This window comes from Athene noctua, chromosome 8 (genome assembly GCF_965140245.1).
Source record: "Athene noctua chromosome 8, bAthNoc1.hap1.1, whole genome shotgun sequence".
Lineage (NCBI taxonomy): Eukaryota > Metazoa > Chordata > Aves > Strigiformes > Strigidae > Athene > Athene noctua.
Window position 1 is genome coordinate 626,285 of NC_134044.1, and position 25,573 is coordinate 651,857.

General features: G+C 56.8%; 4 protein-coding genes across 7 annotated transcripts; 3 read left to right on the forward strand and 1 right to left on the reverse strand.

The window, feature by feature from the left end:
• The first annotated feature begins 247 nt into the window (after window positions 1-247).
• ESPNL (espin like) lies at window positions 248-2,704 on the forward strand. The gene is made up of 4 exons (XM_074912487.1): window positions 248-557; window positions 898-1,035; window positions 1,122-1,295; window positions 1,404-2,704. Exons 2-4 carry the CDS (start codon window positions 946-948, stop codon window positions 2,628-2,630), a joined length of 1,491 nt encoding a protein of 496 aa, XP_074768588.1. The 5' UTR covers window positions 248-557; window positions 898-945; the 3' UTR covers window positions 2,631-2,704.
• A 278-nt stretch (window positions 2,705-2,982) lies between these two features.
• Window positions 2,983-7,153, forward strand: KLHL30 (kelch like family member 30). Its single transcript, XM_074912486.1, has 8 exons — window positions 2,983-3,244; window positions 3,502-4,342; window positions 4,434-4,602; window positions 4,795-4,881; window positions 5,077-5,232; window positions 5,327-5,515; window positions 6,086-6,231; window positions 6,707-7,153. Exons 2-8 carry the CDS (start codon window positions 3,569-3,571, stop codon window positions 6,956-6,958), a joined length of 1,773 nt encoding a protein of 590 aa, XP_074768587.1. The 5' UTR covers window positions 2,983-3,244; window positions 3,502-3,568; the 3' UTR covers window positions 6,959-7,153.
• A 719-nt stretch (window positions 7,154-7,872) lies between these two features.
• Window positions 7,873-9,678, forward strand: ERFE (erythroferrone). The gene is made up of 6 exons (XM_074912373.1): window positions 7,873-8,247; window positions 8,408-8,604; window positions 8,695-8,803; window positions 8,873-8,963; window positions 9,059-9,137; window positions 9,380-9,678. The coding sequence occupies exons 1-6, from the start codon at window positions 7,899-7,901 to the stop codon at window positions 9,476-9,478; spliced, it is 924 nt and encodes a 307-aa protein (XP_074768474.1). The 5' UTR covers window positions 7,873-7,898; the 3' UTR covers window positions 9,479-9,678.
• A 3,057-nt stretch (window positions 9,679-12,735) lies between these two features.
• Window positions 12,736-25,464, reverse strand: ILKAP (ILK associated serine/threonine phosphatase). 4 transcript variants are annotated; one of them, XM_074912392.1, is made up of 12 exons: window positions 25,363-25,464; window positions 24,536-24,607; window positions 24,072-24,132; window positions 22,915-23,027; window positions 21,895-22,021; window positions 20,782-20,888; window positions 20,223-20,316; window positions 18,281-18,368; window positions 16,845-16,966; window positions 14,988-15,107; window positions 13,384-13,465; window positions 12,736-13,166 (listed from the first exon to the last, which is right to left on the reverse strand). In XM_074912392.1, exons 1-12 carry the CDS (start codon window positions 25,403-25,405, stop codon window positions 13,026-13,028), a joined length of 1,170 nt encoding a protein of 389 aa, XP_074768493.1. In that variant the 5' UTR covers window positions 25,406-25,464; the 3' UTR covers window positions 12,736-13,025. The 4 variants fall into 4 exon arrangements, with proteins under 4 accessions (XP_074768493.1, XP_074768495.1, XP_074768496.1 ...); XM_074912391.1 differs by having other exon boundaries at window positions 12,737-13,166; window positions 22,915-23,034; window positions 24,082-24,138; window positions 24,542-24,607; XM_074912394.1 differs by lacking the exon at window positions 24,072-24,132 and having other exon boundaries at window positions 22,915-23,034; window positions 24,542-24,607.
• Window positions 25,465-25,573: the final 109 nt, after the last annotated feature.

Consider the following 25,573-nt stretch of genomic DNA (forward strand, 5'->3'; position numbering starts at 1 on the left):
TATCCTAACAGGTGTCCGGGCAGTGGAGCAGCGGGTCCCTCCGCTGAAGATTCCCCGCTGTCAGTACCTGCCCTCTGTGCCAGCCAGTGCAAAACAAACCCTCCTGCTGTCCCCAAAGCTGGGCCTGGCTGGGGGGGGGGGGGGGGCAGGTGCCGTGACCAGCCTCAGTCATTCTCCTCCAGCCCAAGGAGCGAGGCGAGGCTTGGAGCCAAGCCACTGAGCCACTATTTCCAGGACCTGCACCGGTGCCACCCACTAAGCCCCGGTGCTGCCACTCGATGCCCCTGTCAAATATTAATGCGATGCTCACTGTGCTCCCTGCCCTGCCCCAGCGCTGCAGCCGTGGCCCCTGCCCGCTCCGAGGCTGCCTGACCTCTCCACTCTCCCCTCCCGCTCCGTAGGGTGTATTGCTCCCTACGTGGGGACTTTGGGGGTGCAACTGCACCCATCTTCGGGTGTTGTCCGCACAGCGCAGGGCAGGACCTGACCCCTTGCACTCGGTGGGGAGCTCCCGGGTGCCTCCCGTCCGCGGTGGTCGGCTCAGACCCTTTCAGCAGGTAAGGCCCCACCGGGGCTTCAGCGGCGAGCACCCCCATCCCCGGGGTGAAGCCAGCCCGACACCTCCCAGGGCCGGGGGCATGGGGTGCTGACAGAAGGGCCGGTGGTGATGGGGACGGCCCCAGGCTCAGTCCTCGGCTGCGGGGCATCGCGGGGTTCCCCGGGAGGGAGAGGGGGCAGCGCAGGCCCTCTAGCTCCATCCTGTCTTCTGAAGGAAGCGCCCACCCGTGGGCCTGCAAAGGTCGGGGTGATGTGCCGGGCATCCTCGCGCGTCACCCCTCACCCGGTCACGCGTGGGGGGTGTTGGGGGCCCACCTCCCCTTGCCTGCCCTCCTCCAGGAGGAGGCCCGCGCCTCTCGCCCCGGCAGCCACCCGGCCCGGCGGGGAATGAAGCCCGGCAGGGCGGTGCCGGCGGAGCCGAAGCTCCGCAAGCCCTCGCAGCGGGCCCGGATCCCGGCGTCCTTCTTCGCCTACCCGGTAGGTCGCTGGCTCCGCCCGCGGCCCCCGGCTCGTCCCCTCGGCTGCCGCCCCGGCCCGAGCCTCCCGTGACTCTGCCCGCGCAGGATGGGGCGGCCGAGACGGCGGAGCCCCCCGGGCTGGACCCCGCGGAGGCGGACGCGGACTCCCTGGTGCCCACGCACGACGAGTGGGGCCGCCCCATCCCCGAGTGGAAGCGGCAGGTGATGGTGCGGCGGCTGCGGGCCCGGCTGGCGGACGAGGAGGCGGCGGGCGGCCAGGTACGGGATGTCCCGGGGATGGGGGGCGAGGGGGCGGGGGGGACGCCCCCAGACACAGACGCACGCATGCTGCCGGCCCGTGAGGACTCTGACGGCCCCTCTCCGCAGGACGCGGGCTCCTGGCGTTTCTCGCCCTCTCGCCAGGCCGTGCTGGGCCCCTTTGGGGAGCTGCTGACCGAGGCAGACCTGCAGCAGCTGGAGCGGGCGGTGGAGAGCCTGCGGCTGCGGCGGCGGGGCGAGGCGTACCAGGGAGAGCTGCGGCGCCTGGCGCGGGAGCTGCGCGCCCTCCTGCCCGCCCCGCTGCTCAGCATCAGCGTGCGCAGCCCCCCGCCCGCCCCTGGGCAGCCGCTGCCCCTCTGGTGCGGCCGCCTGGCCGGTGCCGTCAGCAGCTTGGCCGCGCTGCTGGCCCACGCCGAGGGGGCACGGGTGGCCGTCCCCGCCGCCGCCGTCCCCGCCGTCCCCGCCGGGCAGCCCCGGGAGCCGGCGGGCAGCCTGGCTCAGCGGGAGATCCGGCAGTGCGGGGTCTGCGTCCGCAGCCTTCGCGGAGCCTTCGAGCCCGCGTGGGGGGCGGTGGAGAGGAAGGCGGCCGCGGGGAGCGGGGCGGAGGCCGCTAGCGACTCGGGCATCAGCTGCGAGGAGGCATTTTCCGACGGCGGCGGCGGCTCCCCGGGGCCAGGGCCGGAGTGGGGCAGCCTGAGGAAGGAGCGGATCGTGATGCTCTTCCTCAGCCACTGGAGACGCTCCGCCTACGGGCCCCCCCCGCCGGGCACCGGTGACCCCCGGGAGGCAGCGAGGACCGGGGGCGGGGGGGCGGCCCGCCTGGCGCGGCAGAGAGCGACCATCCAGCGGCTTCTGGGCGGCTGGCGGGACGCCGCCTCCCGCCGCCCCCCGCCGCCGCCGCCCGCCGCGGGGCGCGCCCCGCTCTCCCCGGAGCAGTTCGTGACGAGTGCCGGGGGGGGCCCGGCCGACTACGAGAACCTGTCGCTGGAGCTCTTCATGCTGGGCTATTTCCGCATCCTGGAGCAGGAGCTGCCCCCCGAGGAGCGCCGTGGCCGCCATCTCCTCTGCTTCGAGGTCTTCGAGCAGCTGGGCCGGCACGGCTGGCGGGCGGTGCGCGCCTTCCACCGCGCCGTCACCGACGAGATTGCCGCCGGCCGCCGGGGCTGGCAGGACAGCTTTGATGATATCAAAGCGAGGTATTTCGGCTCACCCCGAAGCTCGGCCCGGTGGCCGGGGGAGGCCGAGGGAGAGGGGGAGGATATTTGCCGCTACATCGACCGCAGCTTCGCCTTCTGGAAGGAGAAGGAAGCCGAGATCTTCAGCCTGGAGGAGTGATGCCCGCTGGCGGGGAGGGCAGAGGGCTGCGTGAAGCCGCGAGCTGCAATAAACGCCTTTTCAGTTCTGTCCGAGCTGGGCGAGGCTTCCCGGGGTGATGGAAAAAGCTTTAGGGCGGAGGGGTCTGCCCTGGCACCCCGACCACCCCCCAGGATCTGTGTCTTGGCCCCCGGCTCCCCGCAGCGGAGCGGCTGCCACCGTTTATTTGTGGCTGCTGAAGCGTGAGATAACGTCCTATATTTAACCCTCGGCATCAGCAGCCACAGCCAGGGGGAGGAGAGACATCGTGGGGACCTCCGGCAACCGATGGGGGGGGAGAGGGGGGATGGCGGGGGGAGCCTTTTCCCCCAGGCTTGCGGTGCCCGTCTGGCCACAGAGGGATGCTTTCCAAAAAGCAGCAAAGCCGCGGGGCGGTGGGGATGGGCAGCAGCAAGCAGCTCTGCCCGTACGGTGCCTTTAACAGCAGGGAGCGGTGCCCCGGTGCTGCCTAAAAATAGTGTATCCCCCCGCCCCATCCCGGCTGGATCCTGTGTCACGCCGGAGCGTCCCTCCCCAGTGCCGGGACTGTGGCCACTTCCCTCGTAGCAGGCCAGCTGGAGGGCTTCGTGGGCCAGGTAAGAGTGGGAGGGAGCGACCTGGAGCAGGGTTCGACCCGGCCTCCAAACCACCCCCAAGAAATCGGTGGCAGCCCCGGCAGGGCAGCTCAGGTCATGGGGAGGAGATACCACAGACATCCATGGAAATAGGGCCGGCGGGGGGGGCTCCAGGGAGCGCTTCTGCCCCTGCTGGTGCCTGTAAACTGGGTGCTGGGAAGGCACGGTTGTGCCGAGGGGGGGGGGGGGAGGGAGGTGTCATCGCTTTTTCCTGACAGGGACACCCTCACCACGCTCCACTCGGGCTCTGCCTACCGGCAAGGCCCCGCGGCCATCCCCAACGCCATGGTGAGGAACGTGGACGACTTCGACTTCTGCCTGCCTTCGCATGCCCAGGGTGTGCTGGAAGGGCTGCAGCGGCTGCGTGCCAACCCCAAACTGGCAGATGTGACGCTGGTGGCAGGAGGGCGGGAGTTCCCCTGCCACCGCGGCGTCCTGGCCCTCTGCAGCCACTACTTCCACGCCATGTTCTCCGGCGACTTTGCTGAGAGCATTGCAGCGCGGGTGGAGCTGAAGGAGGTGGACCCCAGCACGCTGGAGATGCTGCTTGACTTCGCCTACACAGGGAAGGTTACCATCAACCAGGGCAACGTGGAGGAGCTGATGCGGACCGCCAGCCAGCTCCACTTCCCCACTATCCAGAAGGTCTGCAGCCGCTACCTCCGGCAGCAGATGGATGCCACCAACTGTCTAGGTATCTGTGAGTTCGGTGAGAGCCACGGCTGCCCTGAGGTCTCCTCCAAGGCCTGGTCTTTCTTGCAGGAGAACTTTGAAGCCGTCTCTCAGCAGGAGGAGTTCCTCCAGCTCTCCAAGGAGAGGTTGGCTACCTACCTCTCTAACGACCAGCTGCAGGTGCAGGAGGAGCAGAGCCTGGCTGAGGCCGTGCTGCGCTGGGTACGCCATGACCCCGGGTCCCGAGCCCAGTTCTTGCCTGAGCTGCTGGAGCTGGCCCACCTTGTCTCACTGCCCGACCAGTACCTGCAGAACCTGCTTGCCACTGAGCCCCTTGTACGTGACTCAGATGCCAGCAAGGCCCTCGTCACCCAATCCTGCACGATGGTGGGTACCCTCTGCCCCAAAACCCACGCCCTGAGCCACGGGGGGAGGCTCAGCTGGGAGCCTGATGGTCCTGCCCTGGCCTCTCCGTCAGGGGCAGGGCAATGCTGGTGCCCAGAAGAACCCCCCGACCCCAGTGCAGAAGCTGGAGGAGGTGCTGGTGGTGGTCGGTGGCCGCGTGCTAGAGGAGGGTGAGGATGAGGACAGGGGGCTGGAGATGCCGGCCACCCACAGGAACTTTGCTTTCTACAACCCCAAAAGCAGTAAGTGCCCACGTCAGGGATGGGGCAAGTGCATACTCCCCCCCGCATGTTATCTAACCCTCCATCTACCACAAAGCCACCTCTTGCTAAATGATCTGGTGTCAGGAGGGGCACGGGGTGGGGGGAGGAGGGGGAGGCAAGAGTGAAGCAGGGCTGGCTGGGGGGTCATTGTTTGGCTCCACTGGGTTTCAGGGCGATGGATGGCTCTGCCTGACTTCCCGGATTACAACAAATGGGGCTTTTCCCTGGTGTCTCTGAACAATGATGTGTACGTCACAGGTAGGTGCTGGGGCTGCTGGGGTGGGGTGGGGGTCCCCAGGGATGGGGGACAGAGATGTGGGCACGGGGTGCCTGGGGCCAGGGGCTACCCTCCCTCTCCTTGCTCCCTTCCTGTGTGGATCCAGCCACTGGCCAGGGATGCCCAGGCACGGCTGCACTTGGAGGGGGTGGCCCGCCTGACCCGCCCCTCCCCAGGTGGCTCCCGGGGGTCCCAGAACGACACATGGTCGACGACCCAGGCCTGGCGCTTCTGCCCCAGGGACGGCACTTGGAAGCCCATCACCTCCATGCTGAGAGCCCGGACAAACCACACCAGCGCCGTCCTCAATGGTGAGATCTACGTCATTGGGGGTAAGGCCACAAAGACCCCACGGGTGCTTCTGGGGTGGGGGTCTGTGGGTGCCCTGGCACAGCAGGGTGGCTGCAGTGTCCCACCACCCTGCAGGGACGACGGTGGATGCGGTGGAGGTGGAGCGCTACGACCCCTACAACAAGAGCTGGTGTGCCATCAGCCCAGCCCTCAAATATGTCAGCAATTTTGCGGCCGCCAGCTGCTTGGGCAAGCTCTACCTGGTGGGCTCATGTGCCGTCAAGTACAATGCGCTCACCCTGCAGTGCTACAACCCTGTCCAAGGTGAGAGCTGGCCGCGCTGCACCTCACCAGAGCCTTCCTGGGGAGCAGGACTGAGGGCCCCCCCCCAGCATCCTGTGCCACCAGGCATGGTCCTGTGGGGTGTGACCGGGTGCTATCAGGGTCCAGCAATGGCTGTGGCATGGGGCTGGGGCCAGCCAGGAGCATGGCTGCTGGTGGCACAGACCCCAGTCACAGAACTCCGGCACAGACCAGACCAGAGCTTCCGCGGAGTGGGATCACGGGAGCAGAGGGGTGGGGGGGGAGCTGCCCACCTTAGGGAGAAACTAAACCCCTGTGACAACACCACTGCCTTGGGCAGCCTCTGCGCAGCCCACAGTGGTCTCCCTCATCCCACACCACCACTACAAATGATATCCCCCCCACACTTTTTTTTATGCAAGAGCCTCATCTGGGATGAGGACCACAGGTGCAGTGCTGCCTAGCCACTCTGTCTCTGCCCTTCCAAACTCCCCCTTAAATAGCTGCAGACTCAGCAATGCTTTTTTCAGCCACTGGCAGCTGCATCAACAGCCAAGGGTGGGATGCGCTGCTGACGGCTGCTCCTTGCAGATCTGTGGAGTGTGATCACATCCCCCTTCATCCCTAAGTACCTCTCGGCCCCACGCTGTGCCACCCTTCGTGGGCTCATCTACCTCATTGGGGACAACACCAAGAAGGTCCACATGTACAACCCGGAGGCCAACATCTGGCAGAAGGTAGCAGGATGTGGGGCCAAGCGCAGTCACCCTCCTGGGGAGGTGTGGCAGCTGTTCCCTCCCTGCCAGCACCCCACAACCATACCCCTGCACCCACTGCCCCAGGGTGCCAGCACCACCTCTCCTTCCTGCCCACTCATCCCTTGGCTCTGTTAACCCCTGCAGAGCTGAAGATGCCCCAATCCTGTGTTCACACTGCAGAAGCCCACAGGACCCCCTTTTTCCAACACCATCCTCCTACACGGTTTGCAGGGCTCCTGACTGTGCAGTTGGGCAAAATCCTGCCTGTCCCCTCCACCCCCCAGACCCCCCCACTCCCTGCAGTGACCCCAGCCTTGCTCCCATAGCAGCATAACATGGGGATGCTGCTAAAAGTGAGACATGGCCCCACACACACACACGCCTGGTGGGTCGATGTCCTGTGCAGTGGGGTCCCCAGGGGATCCCTGCACATTCCATCCTGCCTCTCATGCAGGTGCAGCTCCTGCACACGCTCCACGAGAATGGCGGGATGGTGCCGCTGGGCGATCGGCTCTTCGTCACCGGTGGCCACTGGAAGGGCATCAACGGGGACTATCAGGTGGAGATGGAGGTGTATGACTGTGCCAAGGACCTCTGGACACGGGAGGGCTCCCTGCCCTGCCTCTGGCTCTTCCACAGCTCCTCCTCCATCTTCATGGACACCTCCAAGTGGACAGAGGCTTTCCAGGGTGACCATGGGTGGTAGGAGAGCCCACAGTGTCGCCCGCCACCCTGTGCAGCTGCTCTCCCCCTCTCGCCTCTCTCCCCGCTGCCGGTTCAGCTCTGTGGTGGGGGACATGGAAACCCCCCTGCCAGGCTGGCTGGGGTGTTGGGAGCGTGTTCTCCTCCCACCACCACGGGGAAAAGGCTTTTCCTTATAAACATGCTTTGGCTAACGCTCTCTTTTAGTTCGGTGGGGTTATTTTAAGAACTGCCTTTTTCCCCCTCCAAAACCCCAAAGCTTTTAGAGTATTTCAAGGCCTCCGAAAGTGTGGCCCAGCCCCATCAGAGATCGTCATTGCTGCCCGGTGACATGGTCCCTTTCCCCATCACGTTGACACTCAGCATGGGGAAACATGAGGGGGACCAGGGAAATCTCATCTTCTCAATAGCCAAAGCTCCCCAGCACCTCGCTGGCCCACAGTGAAGTGTCAGACCTATTGCAGCGCCCCATGGAGCGGAGCGAGAGGAGAGATAAACCAACTTTTGGATGCCTTGTGTGGCACAGCGGCCTGCAGTGGGTCGCTTCATCCTGGTTTCTCTCCTGGGATGCACAGCTGGGAGGTGACCCAAGGGTTGTGGTGAAGCAGCCAGCAGCTCAGTGGCTCCTGGTGCCAGCACAGAGCCGGGCAGCCACAGCCCCGTCTCTGCTGGTACCCGCTGGCGGGGGATGCTCCGGGATGGGGCGAGCACAAGGCGATGCTTCCCCGGTGGCCAGTCCCACCACCGGGCCGTCGTAGCGCTGTTTGAGGGTTAATCCGTTCAGTGTTAGGGCTTGTATTAACTCTTAAGCACTAAACACGCCCTCCGAGGAGCGCTGTGGGTCGCGGGGGCCCCGGCCGGGCGGCGGCGGGGCGGGCCCGGCGGCTCCCTCGCACAGCCCGAGGCGGGGCCGGGGCCGCCCCGCGGGAAGCGGCGGCGGCGGGATGCGGCTACCGGGGCTCTGCCTGGCGCTGCTCTGCGCCTCCGTCGCCGGACCCGGCTCCCCGGGAACAGCCACGGGGAGGGACGCGGGACGCGGGGGGCCGGGGACCAGCGGCGTGGACCCCCGCCAGGCGTGGATGCTGCTGGCCGGGAGCCCCGGGCGGGCGAGCGGCCCCCGGGCCCGGGGCAGGACGGGCACAGTGCGGGGTGGGACGGGGGCTGGCACGGCCCCGGTACCGGCCAGTCCAGGAAAATCACCGCAGGCTGTCTCGCAAGCCGGTGTGCCGGGCGCTGCCCCTGCCCCCGCCCTGCTGGAAGAGCTGCTGAGCGAGCTGCAGCTCCTGCTGAAAGGTACTCACCGGCCGGGGGGTGCTGCAGGCGGCGGGGGGGTGGACCCCGGGGCAGGAGGGACGAGGCACTGCGGGGCTGGGCAGCGCAGCCGAGCGCTGTCTCACCTCGGAAAACCGAGGTTCCTTCCTAAAGCCGAGCCCTGATGGGGTTTTCCGATCAGGCATGGCGAAGGGGCAGGTGAAAACGCGCAGGAAGGCCTGGGAAGGGCGTGAAGAGGAGGAGGAAGAGGAGGAAAGCCGTGCAGGCACCCCGCAGGCTGGGGCCCACCATCGCGTGGAGGCAGCCTTCCACTGCCGGACACGTGAAAACATCTCTGTGGAGCAGAGAGCGCGGCAGGAGCTGCGGTTCTACTACATCGTGAGTGCCCGGGCTGCCGCCCCCTCCTGCCCGCGGCACCTCCCTGCCCCCGGGCACCCACGCCTAACCCCGGCCTTTCCCTGTCCCCAGCCGGAGAGGGAGGGGACGTTCCACCGTGGCTCGGGGCTGAACCTGACCAGCGGGCAGTACACGGCCCCCGTCGCAGGGTACTACACCTTCACCGCCACGCTGCGCATCGGTGAGGGCTCGCCCCCCCCCGCTCCGCCGGGGAGCGCCAGGCCGGCTCTCACCCCCTGCTCTGTCCCAGTGCGCAGGGAGCAGCGGCGGAAGGGGCAGCCGGGCAGGGGGAACCGTCTGCGGGCGCTGATCTGCGTGCAGTCCCGCTGCCAGCACAACAGGTAGGGCAGGGCGAGGCCGAGGGAGGAAGGAGGCCAGCAGCACCGGGGGGAAGGAGGGACATGCCCTCCCCAGCACCACCCTCCCTCTTCGGCAGCAATTTGGAAACCGTGTCCCGGCTGGAGAATGGCAGCGACCTTTTCACCATCTCTGTCACCGGAATCCTTTACCTAGAGGTTAGTGGTGCCAGCTCAGCTCCGGACTGTGCCCTGCAGGAAGGTGCCTTCTGCTGCCCCAGCTCCAGGGCTGGGCCTCGGTCTGTGTCTCACAGGACACTCAGAGCTGAAGGCTACCGGGCCACGGCAACACACAGCACAGCTGGGCCGCCCTCGTGCCCTCTGTGTCATCCCTTTCCCAGCTCTCCAGCTCTCTCCTGCCGGGCTGTGCCCCAGCCCCATTCAGCCCTCTCTCCCTCCAGGCTGGGCAGTACACTTCTGTTTTTGTGGACAACGCTGCAGGCTCTCCCCTCACTGTTCAAAGCAACTCTGATTTCAGCGCCATTCTGCTGGGGGTGTGAAGCGGCGCTGGGCACTGCACAGGGAGCTGCACCTGTGCTAGAGCTAGACCCTCCCCTCTGCCAGCCACCATCACACTTCCCCGGCTCAGCACCAAGCCCAGGGAAGATCTTTTGCTGCTGTGGGAGCTGCAGGCTGGACTGATACTGCGCGTGCTGCAGAACCATCTGAAGCTGGACAAAAGTGCAGCAATAATAATAAAAAAAAGCAACCTAAAGGAGTTGACTTTTATCTAAAGGCTAGGGCTGGAAGTTTATCTTGGAAAATGCTGCTGACAACGGTGGCAGCCAGCTGCTTTCTCTGCAGGACTCCGCTCCCACTGTGCCCGGCCCCAGTGCCTGGGATGAAGCCCCATGCCTCCATTTTCGCTCTCAGCAGATTGCCCTGCCCAGCTTCACAGCAGCCCAAACCAGATTATTTCTCTTGCTTTAGCTTCTCTGCAACATATCAGCAGTGACAGTTTGCTGGCAGAAGCCAGCACCCTTCGCAGCTAATCTTCAAAGCAGAGCAAAGTCCCGATAATGCCACACATTCGATTAAAGCAAATTCCTGTCCCGTGGGTTTCCACGCCAGGCGTTCCCTGCCTGTGGCACAGGGCCCAGGCCATGGGCAGCACAGATACGCTCCTCGCTTTGGCTCCAACAGCCGTCTGAGCCGAGGACGGGCGCAGGGCTACGTGCCTGAGGGAGTGCTGCCGGAGAGGTACCCGGGCAGGCTGGGTGTGGGGTGAGGGAGCCGCACGTTTTATTTCTTAGTAGCACGTAGCACTGGGCAAGCTGCATCAGCAGTGCCACGAGATAGCCCGAACGGCACCCAGCCCCACCTTCCCCCGGGGATCCCTGCTCATAGGCAGGAGGCAGCCTCCCTACACTGGGCCTCGCTCCTCAGGGCTCTCCAGGCCCGGCCTGGCCTCCGCAGGCTGCATCTCCTCAAGGAGCCTGGTGAAGAAGCTGTTGCTTCGGCTCTTCAGTGGAGGGGGGGAAGGCTCTGGCTGAGCAGTTTTAATGCTGACTTTCTTCCCCAAGGCAAAGAGAACTTGTCTCTGAAAGGAAGGCTGTGTTGTTCCCCCAGCTGAAGGGGTGGGCAGCCACATCCTGGCAGAGATGAGGCCTCTGCAGCTCCTGCCCAGCTGAGGAGCTTGGCCCAGGCAGCACCTCCCAGCCGCCAGGCAGGTCTGTGCACCAAGGCCATGTCCCTCAGATCAGCCACCCTCCCTTCCTACACATCACTCACTGTTGGAGAACAGGGCTTGCCAAGCCCGTAAGTGTCCTCTGCAAGTGAGATATAGAGCCCAGCACACCTGTTTCAGTTTTAAGTTGGAGCTACTGTGGGGCTGATTTAAGGGCTGGGAGGGGGCTAGCAGCTCGGTCAGCCCCAGGGGAGGGGAGCTGCATGCACAGCACTTCTGCATGGGCCACCCTGGGGTGGTGATCCCGGAGGTCGCCACAGCAGCAGGATGCTGCTGAGCAGTGAGGCAAGGAGAGTTTATTGTCAGGAAACCTCCTGCAGACCCCACCCTACCAGGAAATACAAGCAAGCAGTTTTTTGACTGGGGTTGTACCTGCCTTTCTAACTTGTTGACTACTCATAGGCATGGTGAAACCTGCTCCACAGCGCTTCCTCTTCCCCTCTGCTGTGAAAACTGATCAATATGGTCCATTTTATGGAAACGGTTATTAACTGTACTATAAGGCTGTGTATTATGTTCCTAGCTGGAGTTCTTTCAGTCCTCTTTCTAAAGGGAAGGAAAGAAGAGTTGCAAGAGGAGGGAGAGGGAGAGAAGATGGTTGGAAAAGGACAAGATGATACTTCTCTCACCAGCATTTGTGCTGGAATTCAGAGGGCTCTCCTGGAGGGAGCACCACAGAGACAGGTGCTAGCTCAGCTCTCGCAGCGCAGCATTGCTCTTCCCCACGCAAACACTGTGAAAAGCGGGAAGGTGAGAAGGGATGGCAAGTTGCTCTTCTGAGATCTGCCATTGGCGTTTCTTTTGCCACAGATTGAAGAAAGTCCACGCTACTCTGTCTTGGCTCTCCAAATCTGGGCTTTCAAGAGCAGAGGCAGCAGAGCGTGTGGCTAACATGGGCAATTCCCTCCCAGCTCATCCTGCAGGGCAACCTTACATCAGTGTGCAGGAATGGCTGGGAGCAGAACAAGCTGGCAGAGGCAAGTGCTACCCAAAATACAGAGGTGCAGTTCCTTCCTCAGTGCTCTGCAGGGGATGCGGAGAGTTGGTGTGAACTAGGCAGAGTTAAGCCTAAGCGTTAGCATCAGCCCATGAACTTTAACTGACTTCTGCCATAGCAGAAACAGACCAAAGACAGTGAAGCCACCTGTCCCAAATAACAGGATAGTGGTTGTGTGCTCAAGAAAACACACAGCCCAGCATCTGGGACCATCTCCCAAAGCTCCAGGGGACAGAAAAGAGCCTGGGAAGCCTCACAACCCTGTGCAGGACTATGCATAAAACAGCAAGAAACACTGCACCGACTCACCCAACCTCTCTCTGGGCCTGCACCTTCTCATACAGAGTACGGAGCTGCGCAAGAAACCACCGGACAGACCCACTGGCTCATCTCCCTCACTGCACTGTCTCACCACGGGACTGAAATGTTGCATAATCTGTAATTCAAGTGCTTTGGTAGCCCAATCTGTTTAGCTTTCACACTGTCATTTGGTCTTAAGCCAGTTTTTCTCTGAAAAACGTCACACCATCTCTCTGCAGTAACAGCTGGTAGAGGAATGGAGATGGCATGAGATACCAGATGCATAATAGCAACAAGTACCCAAAACCTGAGATGCCTGCTCCTCGGATAGCACACAGGCAAGCACAGAGCCTGCCCTCATCTCAGCTGTCTGGCAGGTACATTCAGTGAAAACACTTTCCCAGTAAACATCAGGAGAAAACTCCAGCCACTTCTGCCATACCAACAACCAGGACAGAACCCCAATGTTTTCTGCAAGCAGAGGGAATGTATGCTGCTGCTCTGCAAGCAGTGCTGGTATCACTCAGCTGCAAGCAACCTCACAACTCAGCTTCAGAACCAAGAGCTTTCCTTCCCAGCACTGAGAGGACAGCCCACAGTGCACCCCGAGCCTGTGGCCCGGGGTACTGCACAGCCCGTCCAGCACAGCCCCACTGGGGGTGTCCACTGAGCCCTAAGAGCTCAGAACCCTCCCAGGGCCTCATACAAAGCTCAAAGAAACGAACAGCAGAACTGCACCGTTTGGAACAGCTGGCAGAGTTCATACCCACAGATGCCTGCTCTTGCTAGCACCTCTGCCAAATGGATTTATTTGGTTTGCCAAGACATTCACGGGGCATTGACAGGACAAGAGATTTCCACATAGGCTGATCCACTGTGGCAGCCACTTAGAAAACACTGCTAGCCAAGTGACCTAAAACTATTAGAAAAAAAAAACAACTTTATTTACACTGAAGAGCATCAGCAGGACCCTCCCTCCCCCAGCCACACATGCTCGCACACAGACTCCTCCCTTCCCTTCCATCTGCCGCAAGCTGGGGATCCTGCTGCCGCACCTCATCTCTCAGTGCTCTATCCGGACCACCATGACGGTGACATTGTCCGCCGACCCCCGCTGTACTGCCTTGTTGGCCAGTCTGTTACAGGCAGCTTCGTATCTAGCATCTGCTTCTAGCTTCCCTTCTCTCATCTGGATGTTCTTATCCTGTTGGGATGAGGAAAGATGAGACACTGATTGCTCCCAGCAAAGCACGTAGGTGCAAGCACATGGGAATTCCCAAGCATGAGGACGCAAAACAAATAAGGACAACCTCAGGTATGAGGGAGGACACCCTAGCTGAAATGCATTTCTGCAAGTCAGAGTCATTCCATTTTGTGCCCCTGCACTGACAAACCCAGCCCCCATGCTGCTTTCTCCTCACCTCCAGGCAGGACACAACAAAGTTCACAGCTTCTTCTGGTGTAAAGACTTTAAAGAGGCCATCACACGCTATCAGAATGAACCTGGAAATCAAGCAGAGACGGGTTACAAGGCTGAATCTTTGGCACGCCAGCTACAGCAAAATCCCTCCAAGCTATTTTATGAGCACCCACACTCCAATTCAAAAGGAAGGTTCTTTAAAGCTCATCTGAAGCTTTAGACTGGCTCTGAGGCAGTATTTCTGTGCAGAAGGGGCTGTTGGGTGTTGGAATGGGCTGCCCAGGGCAGGGGGGGAGTCCCCATCCCTGGAGGGGTTGGAGAGTCGGGCTGAGCCAGCGCTGAGGGATCTGGGGGAGTTGGGAACGGTCAGGGGGAGGGTCATGGTTGGGCTGGAGGAGCTTCAAGGCCTTTTCCAACCCAGATGATTCTGTGATTCTCTGAAAATCCCTCCAGAACCTACCATTCACAGAGCTGAGGCAATTCAAAGTACAGGCCAAAGAGCCAGGCAATCTATGCAACACCCAGATCAGGACATCCTGGCAGTCCTACTGACTCTGCACTGCTAGGCAAGACCATATACCATGCCCTGCTGGAAAGGTCCATTACTTCTGGAGGAACTGTCTCTTTCCTTTGAGTCCTTTACATTCACATATTTTCCCATGAAATACAGCCAACTCAATACTTTATGTGCATCCCTTTAAATACTTTACACTTCCATGTTCCTGAGGTATGCAATAACTTAAATAGAAATATTCAAAAGGAAAGTGAGCAGCTTAACCCTGCAGTCAGAATACTCTGCCACAAGGTACTGCTACAGGCTGCAGAAGGTTGAGAGGATACAAAGCCCAAGGCAAGGAGAGCTGCCTCCTAGCTCCCTACCAGAGGATGGTGGGGAACAGCCTGCTGTGCACTCCCTGCCTCCACAGGAGATTGTGTTAACCAGAAGCCCTAACCAGAGTCACTGGACAAGGAAAACTAAAACCATCCCATAGCCAGCCTGCCAAAGCAGACATCGTTTCAGAGCCTGATGCTCGGAATATCTTTAGAAATACATTAGTGGATCACTTGATATGGAACTCTAATACCAGAAAAAGCAGCAGTACTGGGTTACATTCTCACCTCAAAGAGCCTGCAAGGCTATACTGACATGAAAGCTCACAGCAATTTGTCATTGCCAATCATATGTTAGAAAAGTATCACAAATCTTCAAATATCAGAACCGAATGCAATGATATTTGTGGGTACCACAGCTAGAAACAACTCATTTCAAGCCTTAACCAACTACTTGAAGACTGGTGTGTGAACTTAAACTTATTTTATGCTCTGGGTAAGGCTGATGTATGTGTTACCACTGCTGCAAGGCCAGTTTCTCCAACAGGAGCCTTCACAGTATTTTGGCAGAGTGAGGCAGCAGCATTATCTCACCATACCGATAAGGAACAGGAGCAGAGAGATATCAGCTGTAAAAGCATCCTCTAATTCTGGGTGATCAGTCTGAAGTGCCTCGGCCCTAGCAGCAGGACATACGGGGTCACGCAGCTCATGCTACTTCTGCTGAGCAGAGCTAGGATGCAGGCACCCCCCTTGCGCGCAGGCACGTTTTACCTGTCATTGTGCGTGAGTTGGCAGCGTTTGATGTCTGGCACAGAGATAACACCACAGCGTTTGTACTGGCCATCCCCGATGGAGCGGGAAACCTCCAGCACTCCCAGGACTCTTCCATCCCTGCACGAGGGAAGAAAACATTAAGAGCCATCCCCACACATGCATACCTCACTGCACTGCCTGACAGGGACACTCTTCACGGTGCATTCAGCTGCCTCGTACAAATCCCTACCCACTTCCCCAGCAAGCTCAAATCTTCCCTTTGAAGTCTCCTTCCCTTTCTGCATGTTTGTGTGAAGCTTCGGAAAACAAGAGGAGAAATCAAGGCTATTTTCTGTCTCCCTGTCCTAACCCAAGTCCTACTTCCCTGGCTTGCTGGGCTAAGCAAGAGTTATACGCTGAGCTGAACTCCTGGAAGTGGAGGTTTGAATTCACAGATTATTTTTTGGCAAGGTATCAAGCAAACTGCATTTCAATAGAAACACAGAGTGGCAGCAGGCAAGACCAGGTCTGAACCAGCAGCCTCTCCTGTGCTCTGCCAGTCAGGACACCAACGCCTACAGACTGGCTCAACTGGGGGCAGTTCTGAGGAGTGAGAACCATGGCAGTTTCTCCTGATCGCTTGGTCCTTAATAACGACTGATCACAGCAACCAGCTCTGTGAAATCTGAGTTACGATCCTCGTTAGGAAGCACTTCCATTTGCTAAACTTTTGTAATTAACCGAGTGCTGCCCCAACAGAAGCAGCTTCCCACACTCCACCTTTCCAACAGTCAGGCATCTTCTCCCCCAAAAGACTCCTCTGTGCACTCTGGAAAGACAAAAGCTCATTCGTCTCATAGCCCAACCAGCCCCACTCGAGATAAAAGCAAGAAGTGATGCACGTCACAGAGAAGAGATCTGATGCTCACACACTTTGTGACTTATCTCTTGGGTCCAAAATACTGAACTACAAACAGTGGGAGAGGCTCGCAGGCAGCTGGGGAGATGTCTCCCCAGTTCTGAAAAGAGCTAATAGACACTGTTCCATCTCTTTCCTGTGTGCAAAGATAGATCAGTGCTAAGCATACGAAGCAGCATGTGCTCTCCAGAGATAAGGGGAACAAGGCCCTCCAGACATGGCAGTGACAGAACTGAGCCTACCCCTCCCCACTTCAGGGGGCATTCTGCCTCCACAGGCACCTCAATACTTCACCTGCACCAAGTCCTCTCTTGCGAGGATGCCATTATATCAAGAAACAGCCTTCAAAGGGAGAGAACCTAGCCAGGAAAATCAGACACAACTGCTGTGTTTAGCACAGCTGCCTAAGCAGCCATGCACACCTACATGCACAGGAACATTAAGATAATCCTGCTCTGGCTCCAGAAACCTCCCTCCTACTGCAGACCCCATCAGCTAACCCCCAGGGGATCAACACCAACTGACATCGAGGGCTTCTTGTGCCCTCTCAAACCATCCCACCTCTTACAGGACAGGGAGAGGTGATGCTGCAAGCAAGGAAGTGAATTCCATTCAATGCCACAGTGTACAGCAAGTGGTAACTTCTTAAACAATCAAGTACAGCTTTGTAGGTCAAGTTTAAGCATGTCCAGGCTTTCATATGGGTTCCTGTCTTTGCAGCACAGCACCCTGTCGCCACTGTAAGCCCCTGGAAAACCAGCCCCCATCAACCAACTCAAGCCACTGAATCCTTCAGACACCTCAGGCACCACTGCGTCACCCACGGGCGGCAACAGATTCTCTCCAGGCTCTCACTAGCATAAGCAGTAGGCTCAGGAAACTCCAGAAACTCAGGGCTCAGGCCCAAAGTTGGGCCAGGGTTTAGATTTGCTCACTCACACCCTTTAGGCACTTACCTGACATTTCCCCCAGCTTTCTGTATCCGCATTCGTTCCTCATATTGTGTGGGGTTGTGCTCCTTACTGAGGCTTAAGGCTGTGTGCTTCTCACTCTCTTCATTATAACGACACAGAATCGCCTGTGCTGACAGAAGACCCTCATGAGTAAACAAGAACAAAAGTGCAGCAAGAAGAACTTCTTGAGAGCGTGCTGCAAGTTGTAGTGAATGAAGCTACATCTGGCTGGCGACCGGTCACCAGCAGCGTGCCTCGGGGCCCAGTCCTGGGGCCGGTGCTGTGCAGTGTTTTTATCAGTGATCTGGGTGCAGGAGTTGAACGCTCCCTTAGCAGTTTTGCTCATGATACCAACTGGGAGGTGCTGTTGACTCTGGAGGAGCAAGAGGCCTTGCAGAGGGATCTAGACAGGCCGGCGCATCGGGCAATCCACAGCGTGAAATTTAACACGTCCACATGCTGGATTCTGCGCCTGGGACAGAGTAACACTGGGCACAAGGATAAAAGGGGCGAGGAGCTGGAGAGCAGCCCTGCAGAGAGGGGTCTGGGGGTGCTGGTCGGCAGCAGCTCAGCAGGAGCCGGCAGCGTGCCCTGGCCCGAGAGGACAAACCCCCTCCCGGGTGGGTCCGGCACAGCGCGGCCACCGGCGGGAGAGGGGATTGTCCCGCTGGGGTCAGCGCCCGCGCGGCCTCTCCTGGAGCGCTGGGCCAGCGCTGGGCCCCACCGTTTCAGAAGGATGTGAAGGTCCTCGGGTGCACCCAGAGGAGGGCGACCGAGCTGGCGAAGGGCTGGAAGGCCTGTCCTCTGCGGAGCGGCCGAGGACTCTGGGTTTGTCTAGTCTGGGGAAAAGCAGGCTGAGGGGTGAGCTCATGGCTCTGCAGCTTCCTGAGGAGGGACGTGGAGAGCGAGGTGCTGAGCTCTTCCCCCTGGCATCCAGGGACAGGGTGTGTAGGAATGGCTCAAAGCTGCACCAGGGGAGGTTCAGACTGGACATTAGGAAGCATTTCTTTACTGAGAGGGTGGTCAAACACTGCAACAGGCTTCCTAGAGAGGTGGTCTATGCCCCAGGCCTGTCAGTGTTTAAGAGACATTTGAACTCTGCCCTTAGTAATACACTTTAACTTTTGGTCAGCCCTGAAGTGGTCAAGCAGTTGGACTAGATGATTGTTGATAGGTCCCTTCCAACTGAAATATTCTATTCTGCTTGAGATACTGTGAGATATTTAGCACCACCAAGAGAGAACTAACACACAGAGCTGTTTTACACCATGGAAGACAACACAGAAGTACCCTGCACCCACCCAAACCAAGATGCTTTGTAGGAACAACAGGGAGCTCATGACAACTGGGACATCCCACACAAACACCCTGCCCTTCAGGGCGAATAAAGCTCTTGGAGGAATTGAGACACCAGCAGAGGGCTTCTCCATTCTGCTTACCCGGCTGTCCCCGAGGTTGGCTATGTAGAGAATATTGTCAACAGCTAGGACACAAGTAGCTGTGGAGCCATCCTTCCACGCTGGCTTACTAAGGGAACAAAGCTGAGATTACTAAGGGGGGAAAACAATGTTTAAGAAATTAGTCAGAGTGCTCCCAGAGACTCAAGGAAGTGTCACGTGCCAACACACAGCAGTCAACTGGCACAAACCCCCAGCAGCTGCCTGCAAGCAGCCAGGGAAACTGTTGGTAGTAAATAGCAAGCTGGAGGAGGACAGAGGAGCTGCACTGCCTTCTAAATGCACAGCCCATGCCCGACTGGTACAAATACTGCCAGTCACGCTCCCCACACGAACCCTTCCTCACACTCAGCTTCCAGGAAAGCTCAGCTGTGTCTGGAACAGGCTCAGCCCCGATGACTGTGCAGAAGCTACAGCATCATGAGCAAACAAGCACCCCAAACTGCTCCTCAGGAAGCTCGCTCTTTGCAGCCAAAGAAAGGTGTAGCCAGGACTGTAGCAGCTGCCTTCCTCTTGCTTTCATTTTCCTTCCTTTTTTCATGGTACCCCTACCCACTCACCTCAGTCCCCACCACCCCACCTCAGCAGCAACACCACTTGTTCAGTCACTCTCCTGATATTTCACTTGCTGTAGTTAAGCTTGTATCTTGAGAGCTCTAGGTAAAACGAGAAGCCTTTCTTAGATTACAGCTGCCAGACTAATCCTCCCCACAACGAAGCCCAGCTACAATGCCACTCTATTGAAAGTAGCTCTGAGACTAATTTTTAGACATATTTCACCCAGCTTTTTCTAACTTTGAAGGTGCAGCTGAATGAAGATCATTCATTTTGTCATCAATACATCTATCGCTAGCAATCCTTTGTAGCAAGTCATGTTTCTGACCACACGGAGACTGGCTTGGGAATGATACTGCTGTGACAGACTGAAGGGAGCTGCTTCTTTTTGCCTGGTCAAACTTGTTGATCTGATTAGGCTTAAGAGACTGATCCAGTCTGCAGTTTACTTAAAATTGAAAGTTTGCAGGGAATCTCAGAATCAGATGCCTCAGGTCTCTCCATCTGTGTTAGAGGTGTCACAATGAAATCAAAAACCACCCCAAACAAATGTGTAAAGGACTGGTAACAAAATAACTGTATTTTAAAGGCAATCTACATCTTCCCTAGTCCATACAATTGGTGTGTCGGTTCAGCAGAGACTGAGAGAAGGTATGGGTGCTTACACTCAAAGCCCAGCTGGGAGGCAGGCTAGCATTTATCCCACAGAAAGCAGCTGCTGTGCTTTTCAGCTTTGTTTTAAAAGAATGTTAGAAACCAGCTTAAGATGAGGGACATTCTTCATCAACATCTGTTTTCAAAAGAGGTGAAGAAAGCAAGATTTAAACTTCCATTGGGAGAGTTAAGTCTTTCAACACCGGGCATTAAAAACGACCTCTGAGATGTGCCCCCGCCTGGCAAGCACATAGTCACCAGGAGGAAGGCAGCTGTAAAGCAAGCTGTGCACAGCAGCCTGCAGAGTGCTGCGCTACAGACACATCCTGCCACACTCTGCTGCTGTCAACGCAGACCCCATCCCAGGCCGTGTGGGTAAGTCACTTCACCAACATGGTCAGTCTTTAAAAAAAAAGCAAACAAGATGTCCTGGTACGGACAGAGGTGCATTCTCGATCAGGGTTTGGTTCCTTCCTTTACCACAAACATGTATTTTAGTCTAAGAGGTCCTAGAGACCGCTTACCGCCGAGTAAGACCAGCACATGCTGTGCTCCAGCAGGCGCTCAGCTGGCAGTTACAGCCTGGCACACCTAAGGTGTGTGGGGTTTTGGCAAAGCACAGGCACAACTCAAGGTTTCTTCTGCCCTGCTCAGAACTAAGGCCTGTGAGACGCAAGCTAAGAAATACAAACACATGGGGAACGTTTACACTTACTGGCTGGATGCTTGCTTTAAAAACTCTTCATCTGTGTGTTTGAAGGTGTCCAAAAGGCATCTCTTCACTGTTTTCTCCACGCTGACCACCTCACCTGTCAGACAGGGAAAAGAGCAACTAAGTTCCAGTTAAAAATGTGTCTGACCTATCCCAATCCCTCCCCTTCACTCATCCAACATTCAGTCAAACAGTGTACCTCTCAGACCCGCTGCAGAGCTGCCAGGGCACATCCTGGGCTCACACTACCAAAAATCTGTCTGGCAGCATGTACATGACATACCCCTCTCCCCTACAGCCATATTTTCATGCTTGAAGCGGCACTGCCAAAACTCGCAAGTCACACTTGTTTAGCAGTTCACAACTGTCTATTTGTACCCTTTTGCCAAAAAGGCAACCAGCCCTCTTCCCTGTGAGACAGTGCAGTCTCAAAAGCCCACTGGGAATAAGGGATGGGAACGGTAGAACTATGCCCAAACAAATCAGTTTCCCTACCCGCTGCCATAATGTCAAGGCAGAAAAGGTAATGGTTGTCCTACAGCCTTTATTCCACTACTCTCACCTTTAGGAAATTTCTTAATCAGGTTTTGGTGCAGATTCTGTGCTGCAAATTTTGAGGCTCGGACTCCCCCGTGGCCATCAAAAACAGCGAAGTACGAGACACGTGTGCTGTGAGGGAACAAAGAGTAGCAGAAGGGGGCTAAGAAAGGCCGTTAGCCAGAGGGTGGGTTGAGTACATTCATCCCCATAACACCCTGCCCTGTGTCAGCCGGACTGAGTAAATACTGCACGCCAAGCCACAAAGTCTCTAAGCTCACACATACAAGCATTTACGTGGTTTATGTGTGCAGCAGTGAGCTGAGAATTTTCTTGTCATTTTCCATCCCTCAAGAAAATGAAGGGCAGAAGAGTTTATAGACCACAACTTGCCATAAAAACAGCTGAACTTTTCACCTCAAGGGCACTGCAACTCCCCAGCACTATGACGACATCAGTCTAACCAATCCAACAGTTCTTTCCATGCCTAAACTTCTTGAAACAATGCCACAGACAAAAACCCTCAGATTCCTCAGCACACAAAGCTCTCGGGACAGTATTAGCTCAGAAGCTAAATCCAGTATCAGGGTGATGCTCAAGAGCATTCCTTTAAATACACGTACTCCCCCTACACACACTTATATGTGTTAATTTGCTAAGACATTTAAACTTTTCAAATGAGAGAGTACTGACATCTATTTTCTCTTTGAGCATTCTCCATTGTTGCAGTTAGAGTTTTACATACTGTAAAAACCCCAAGGCAAAGCCTGATTACTTATAATTAAACTGAGGGTCTCTAAACCTCCATGCTTACATTTGGGTAACAGAGTCTCAATACCCAGAGTTATTGGGCCCTCACAACCCTTGTGAAGTCAATGACCGAATCCCCCGAGTATCACTCAAAGGGACGTGTATCAGTCCTGTGATTTGCCCAGGGAGTCAGCCAATGATTCAACCCAAGTCTCCCAATAACAAGTCCAAACCACACACCACGATGCAGGCGTAGTCAAGAGCATCAGCTGCTCGAAGCAAAAAGGATCATATCATGGGCTTAGCTGAAGCAATCTGGAGCTCCTTCCTGGCACCCCTGTGATGGCTGCCATTCACAGCTTTATTCTGGCAGTTGGGGATCACTTACATTTGGGAAGGCAGAGGCTGGCATTCCTCAGTGATATCGTTTAAGATGACATGTGCATCCTGCATGTCTTCTCTTTCACCTTTCCTCTCCGCCACATAACCCTTCAACCCAAGAATGCCCACTGCCCCTAAAGGGGAACAAAGCAGACACATGCACACAAATCAAACTCCTCCATCTCCTCAGCTCAGGCTGAAAACCAGTAAATCAGCAACCACTTTTCAGTTTTCTGAACCCTATCCTGGCACTGCAGCAAAAGATAGCCCTCATCTAGCAAGGAAACACCTGGCAGCTTCTGCTGAACAGGATAGATTTATTTTGTAATACGGGGTTTTCAGGGCCCCCAAGGTCAGCAGCTGTAAAAGCTATTTGCCCCCACTCTGGCAGGCAGCTGTAGCCAAGCAGGACGGCTGGGCAGCAGATAGGGCTTCTACCAAACAGGGCCAGAGGGGCAGGGGAAGAACGTGGCATTGAACCGGCAAATTAAACAAAACAGTCTTAAAGAGGGTGCTAAGGACAGGACATCAGGGTCTGCTGTTTCCAGAACACATCCGTGCCTTTGTAACCCTGAACACATCTTATTCCCAAAGCTGCACCATAACACACAGGCACCTGCGCTAAAGTCCTGTATGTAACAGCAAGTCCCTTTCTCTCTGGCTTTCTTAGCTGCCACCCAGTGGAGAAATCTGTGGATGTGACACAAGAAACTGGTGCAGCTCTAGCTTTCGAGAGATTTCTCAGCCAATCCTCTTGGCAGCACAGGAACTTAGCCTGCAAATGCCAAGGTGCTTGCTGCTCAGCTTCTGCCACCTCAGTGGGGCTGCTGAGTAGGCCCAGGTTAAGAAAGCAAAGAGTGCCAGGAAGCTTGAGGGGCTTCCACAGGCCACCACAGCAGTTTGTTCCTTACGAAAGGCTGAAAATGCAAGTGGACTGAAGAACCAAAGCTCAGCTTTGGTCTGGACTTACTCAGCCCAATGTTAAAAGTACAAATTGAGTACATTTGTTTTCAAGTTGTCTGAAAACCTTTACAAACTTTCTTTTCCACAAGTTCTTCCCTGCCATTCTTCTCTTCCTCCTCCAAGGACTTTCTCTTCTCCCCTTTCCCGTGGCTCCCTGCTGAGACCTGCTCAGTAGCACTGGAGGCTGAAAGAAAACAAAAATGCAGATGACTGAAGCCTTTCAGTTCTGTTTTACTCGCATAAATTCAGCAGCAAGTCCTTTTAAACCAAAGTATCCTCCAGGAGCACAGGCTCTCACACTCATACAGTATTAAGTGACCAGAGTTATTACTGAACAAGACATACTAACTGACCACAAACATGCACAACACCGGTTCACTCAGCATTTACAACCCATGGCACACATCGCTGTGTAATTCAGGGAGTGCCAACTTGGTCACTTTACATTGTGTGACCCTACCCCAGGCACTCCAGGTGCCAAACACAGGTAGTGTTTGGCTACCAGTTTGCTGACTCTCCACACCAACCCAGAGTTTGTTTCTTAGCTATCGGCCTCTTTTGCAGTTAACTGTTCAAGAAGTTAACATTTCAGGTTGGAACACTTCTAATTTTTTTAATTACTATTATTTGTGTCTATAAATGCAGAGAAGTGTGTTTTATTACTCTGAATTTGTTAGGGATTTCAGAGGACAGGCAAGCAAAATATGATTCCCACGACATCAGAACCCTAGCTTTTTCCTTCTGGAGATTTATTCTTGTATGGTATAGTGAATTACCTCACCTCCTCCCAGGAGCTAGCACACAGAAAGCTGCACACAGAAAGCCTTGCCAGACCAACAGTCTGGTTTTGAAGACATTTACAGCTAGGAACAAGGCGGCAGCCTGTGCCCACAGCAGAAAAGCAACAGAAGCCAGGGCAGTGGCAGCACCGGGCCACCACTGCCCTCACGTGTTGTGATCACACGTGCACTTTCACTCCCAACACAGAGAGCTGTCAGGCACAGGTGACAGGGGTCCCCAAAAGACATCTGAGGGATACACTTCTGGGAACAGACCTAAAGTCAGAACCTCTATTTAAATAACTGGGGTACAAACAGGTCACCACAACCAGTGTCAGCCAACCCAGGCGCCAGGTTAAATTGCTGTGGGTCCAACACAACAGGCTACATCAACAGGTTTTCCTGAGAAGGGCAGGTCAGCAGAGGCTTGGTGAGCTGACACGGCTCCTTACCTGTGTCACTGCTGCTGGCTGGTGGAAGATCGTCAAAGAGTAAAGAGCCTCCTTTTGCTGGAGCACAAGAAAAATGCAATAAGAACTAAATACCTTCGTCCCTTGGAGGGAATAATGCTCTGTGTATGACCCTTCCCGAGGTGCAAAAATTCTAAAATGCCAGTTTAACAAAGCAAGCCAAATTTCAACTTCTGTTACTGGATGGTGGGGGCAAACTCAGGCCTTACACATGTTTCAGAGAATATTTACATGGAATGTATTATATGTGTGGAACACCTATAACTTTCTGGTTATCAAAAAAAAAAAACCACAAAGCAGTTGCTCTGCACATCAGTGCTGATAACACAACTGTCTTTATCCTACCTAACAAAGGAAAGGGTTTATACAAGTTTCATCTCAAGAGATGCTGATGCAGAAAACACAGGAAGCGAAACTAATGGCAGGAATGGAACACCCATACCTGAGTCAGCACTGCTGGCTGGTGGAAGATCGTCAAAGAGCAGAGGCCCTTTCTGGGCTTCCTTCCCTGTAAGACACCAGGGCAGAGTCAGGACCTGTTACAAGCACTCAGGGGTTGGTTTCTGGAAAGACTGCCCCACAGGTGAACACAGGTCAGGTAACTGAGGAGAGCCTTGGCTACCTTTTTTCCATCTTTAATTTAGGCAGCTCCTGCCTGGGGATAATGTGAATTATCTTGAAAACAGCTTTTTAATTATTTTTTTTTTTTGTTAGCAATCCGCTCATCTTGCATTAACATCCTTCAGCATCCAGATCAAGATGTTACAGGATGGGAGGGGCCCAGAAAGCATCAAATTATTTCAGGTAACACCATTACAGCTCTCCTCAGACCCACGACCTGCAGCAGCACAGAGGGGAGAGGCTTCAGCATAGCCTAAACCGCATGGGGAATACTCTGCATCCGAACGAGTCCCAGGGAAAAAGGAAACCATAAGAAAACCCCCAAACGCTGTAATTTCTCCAGCGATTTTTAAGACATCGCCTCACACACCGCCCTCCCTTTACCCCCGCCCCTCAGGCGCTGGAGCCCTCAGCTGCAACCGCCGCCCCGGTGCGCTGCCTGCAGCGGCGGGCCTGCAGGGCGCGGGGCCGGAGGCTGCCCCCGGAGAGGCTCGCTGCCCACGGCCGCGCTGAAGCAGGCCCGGCGGGGCCTCGCGGCCTGTTAGGCCGTGCTTGGGTGAAGGCCCGCCCCGGAGCCGCGCCGGGGCAGAGCGCAGAAGGCCAGCGGCTACGCAGACGCCCGAGGGGTGACGGCCCCCTCACCCGCCGAGGAGCCGGGCTCCGGGAGGTCCCCGAACAGATCCATCCCGCCGCCGCGCCGGCAGCCCCGCCGCCGAGGCTCGCTTCCTCCTGCCCAGGCGCCGCCCCGCCCCCCGGGGCTGCCAATCTCCCCGGAAGGCCAATCAGCGGCCGCAGACGGGCCGGAAGTAGCTGTGTGGCCCAGCAGTGGCGGGGCGGGAGCGGAAGCGGAAGG

Excerpts from the sequence above, each read along its gene's own strand:
- ESPNL (XM_074912487.1), top strand. The coding sequence starts at position 946 with ATGAAGCCCGGCAGGGCGGTGCCGGCGGAGCCGAAGCTCCGCAAGCCC. Across the intron at positions 1,036-1,121 it reads CGTCCTTCTTCGCCTACCCG|GATGGGGCGGCCGAGACGGC; the intron begins GTAGGTCGCTGG and ends CTGCCCGCGCAG. Across the intron at positions 1,296-1,403 it reads AGGAGGCGGCGGGCGGCCAG|GACGCGGGCTCCTGGCGTTT; the intron begins GTACGGGATGTC and ends CCCTCTCCGCAG.
- KLHL30 (XM_074912486.1), top strand. The coding sequence starts at position 3,569 with ATGGTGAGGAACGTGGACGACTTCGACTTCTGCCTGCCTTCGCATGCC. Across the intron at positions 4,603-4,794 it reads TTTCTACAACCCCAAAAGCA|GGCGATGGATGGCTCTGCCT; the intron begins GTAAGTGCCCAC and ends ACTGGGTTTCAG. Across the intron at positions 6,232-6,706 it reads AGGCCAACATCTGGCAGAAG|GTGCAGCTCCTGCACACGCT; the intron begins GTAGCAGGATGT and ends CCTCTCATGCAG.
- ERFE (XM_074912373.1), top strand. The coding sequence starts at position 7,899 with ATGCGGCTACCGGGGCTCTGCCTGGCGCTGCTCTGCGCCTCCGTCGCC. Across the intron at positions 8,804-8,872 it reads CACCGCCACGCTGCGCATCG|TGCGCAGGGAGCAGCGGCGG; the intron begins GTGAGGGCTCGC and ends GCTCTGTCCCAG. Across the intron at positions 9,138-9,379 it reads CCGGAATCCTTTACCTAGAG|GCTGGGCAGTACACTTCTGT; the intron begins GTTAGTGGTGCC and ends CTCTCCCTCCAG.
- ILKAP (XM_074912392.1), bottom strand. The coding sequence starts at position 25,405 with ATGGATCTGTTCGGGGACCTCCCGGAGCCCGGCTCCTCGGCGG. Across the intron at positions 24,133-24,535 it reads CAGTGCTGACTCAGGTATGG|GAGGCTCTTTACTCTTTGAC; the intron begins GTGTTCCATTCC and ends CTCCAGCAAAAG. Across the intron at positions 13,466-14,987 it reads CAACTCACGCACAATGACAG|GTTCATTCTGATAGCGTGTG; the intron begins GTAAAACGTGCC and ends CTTGATTTCCAG.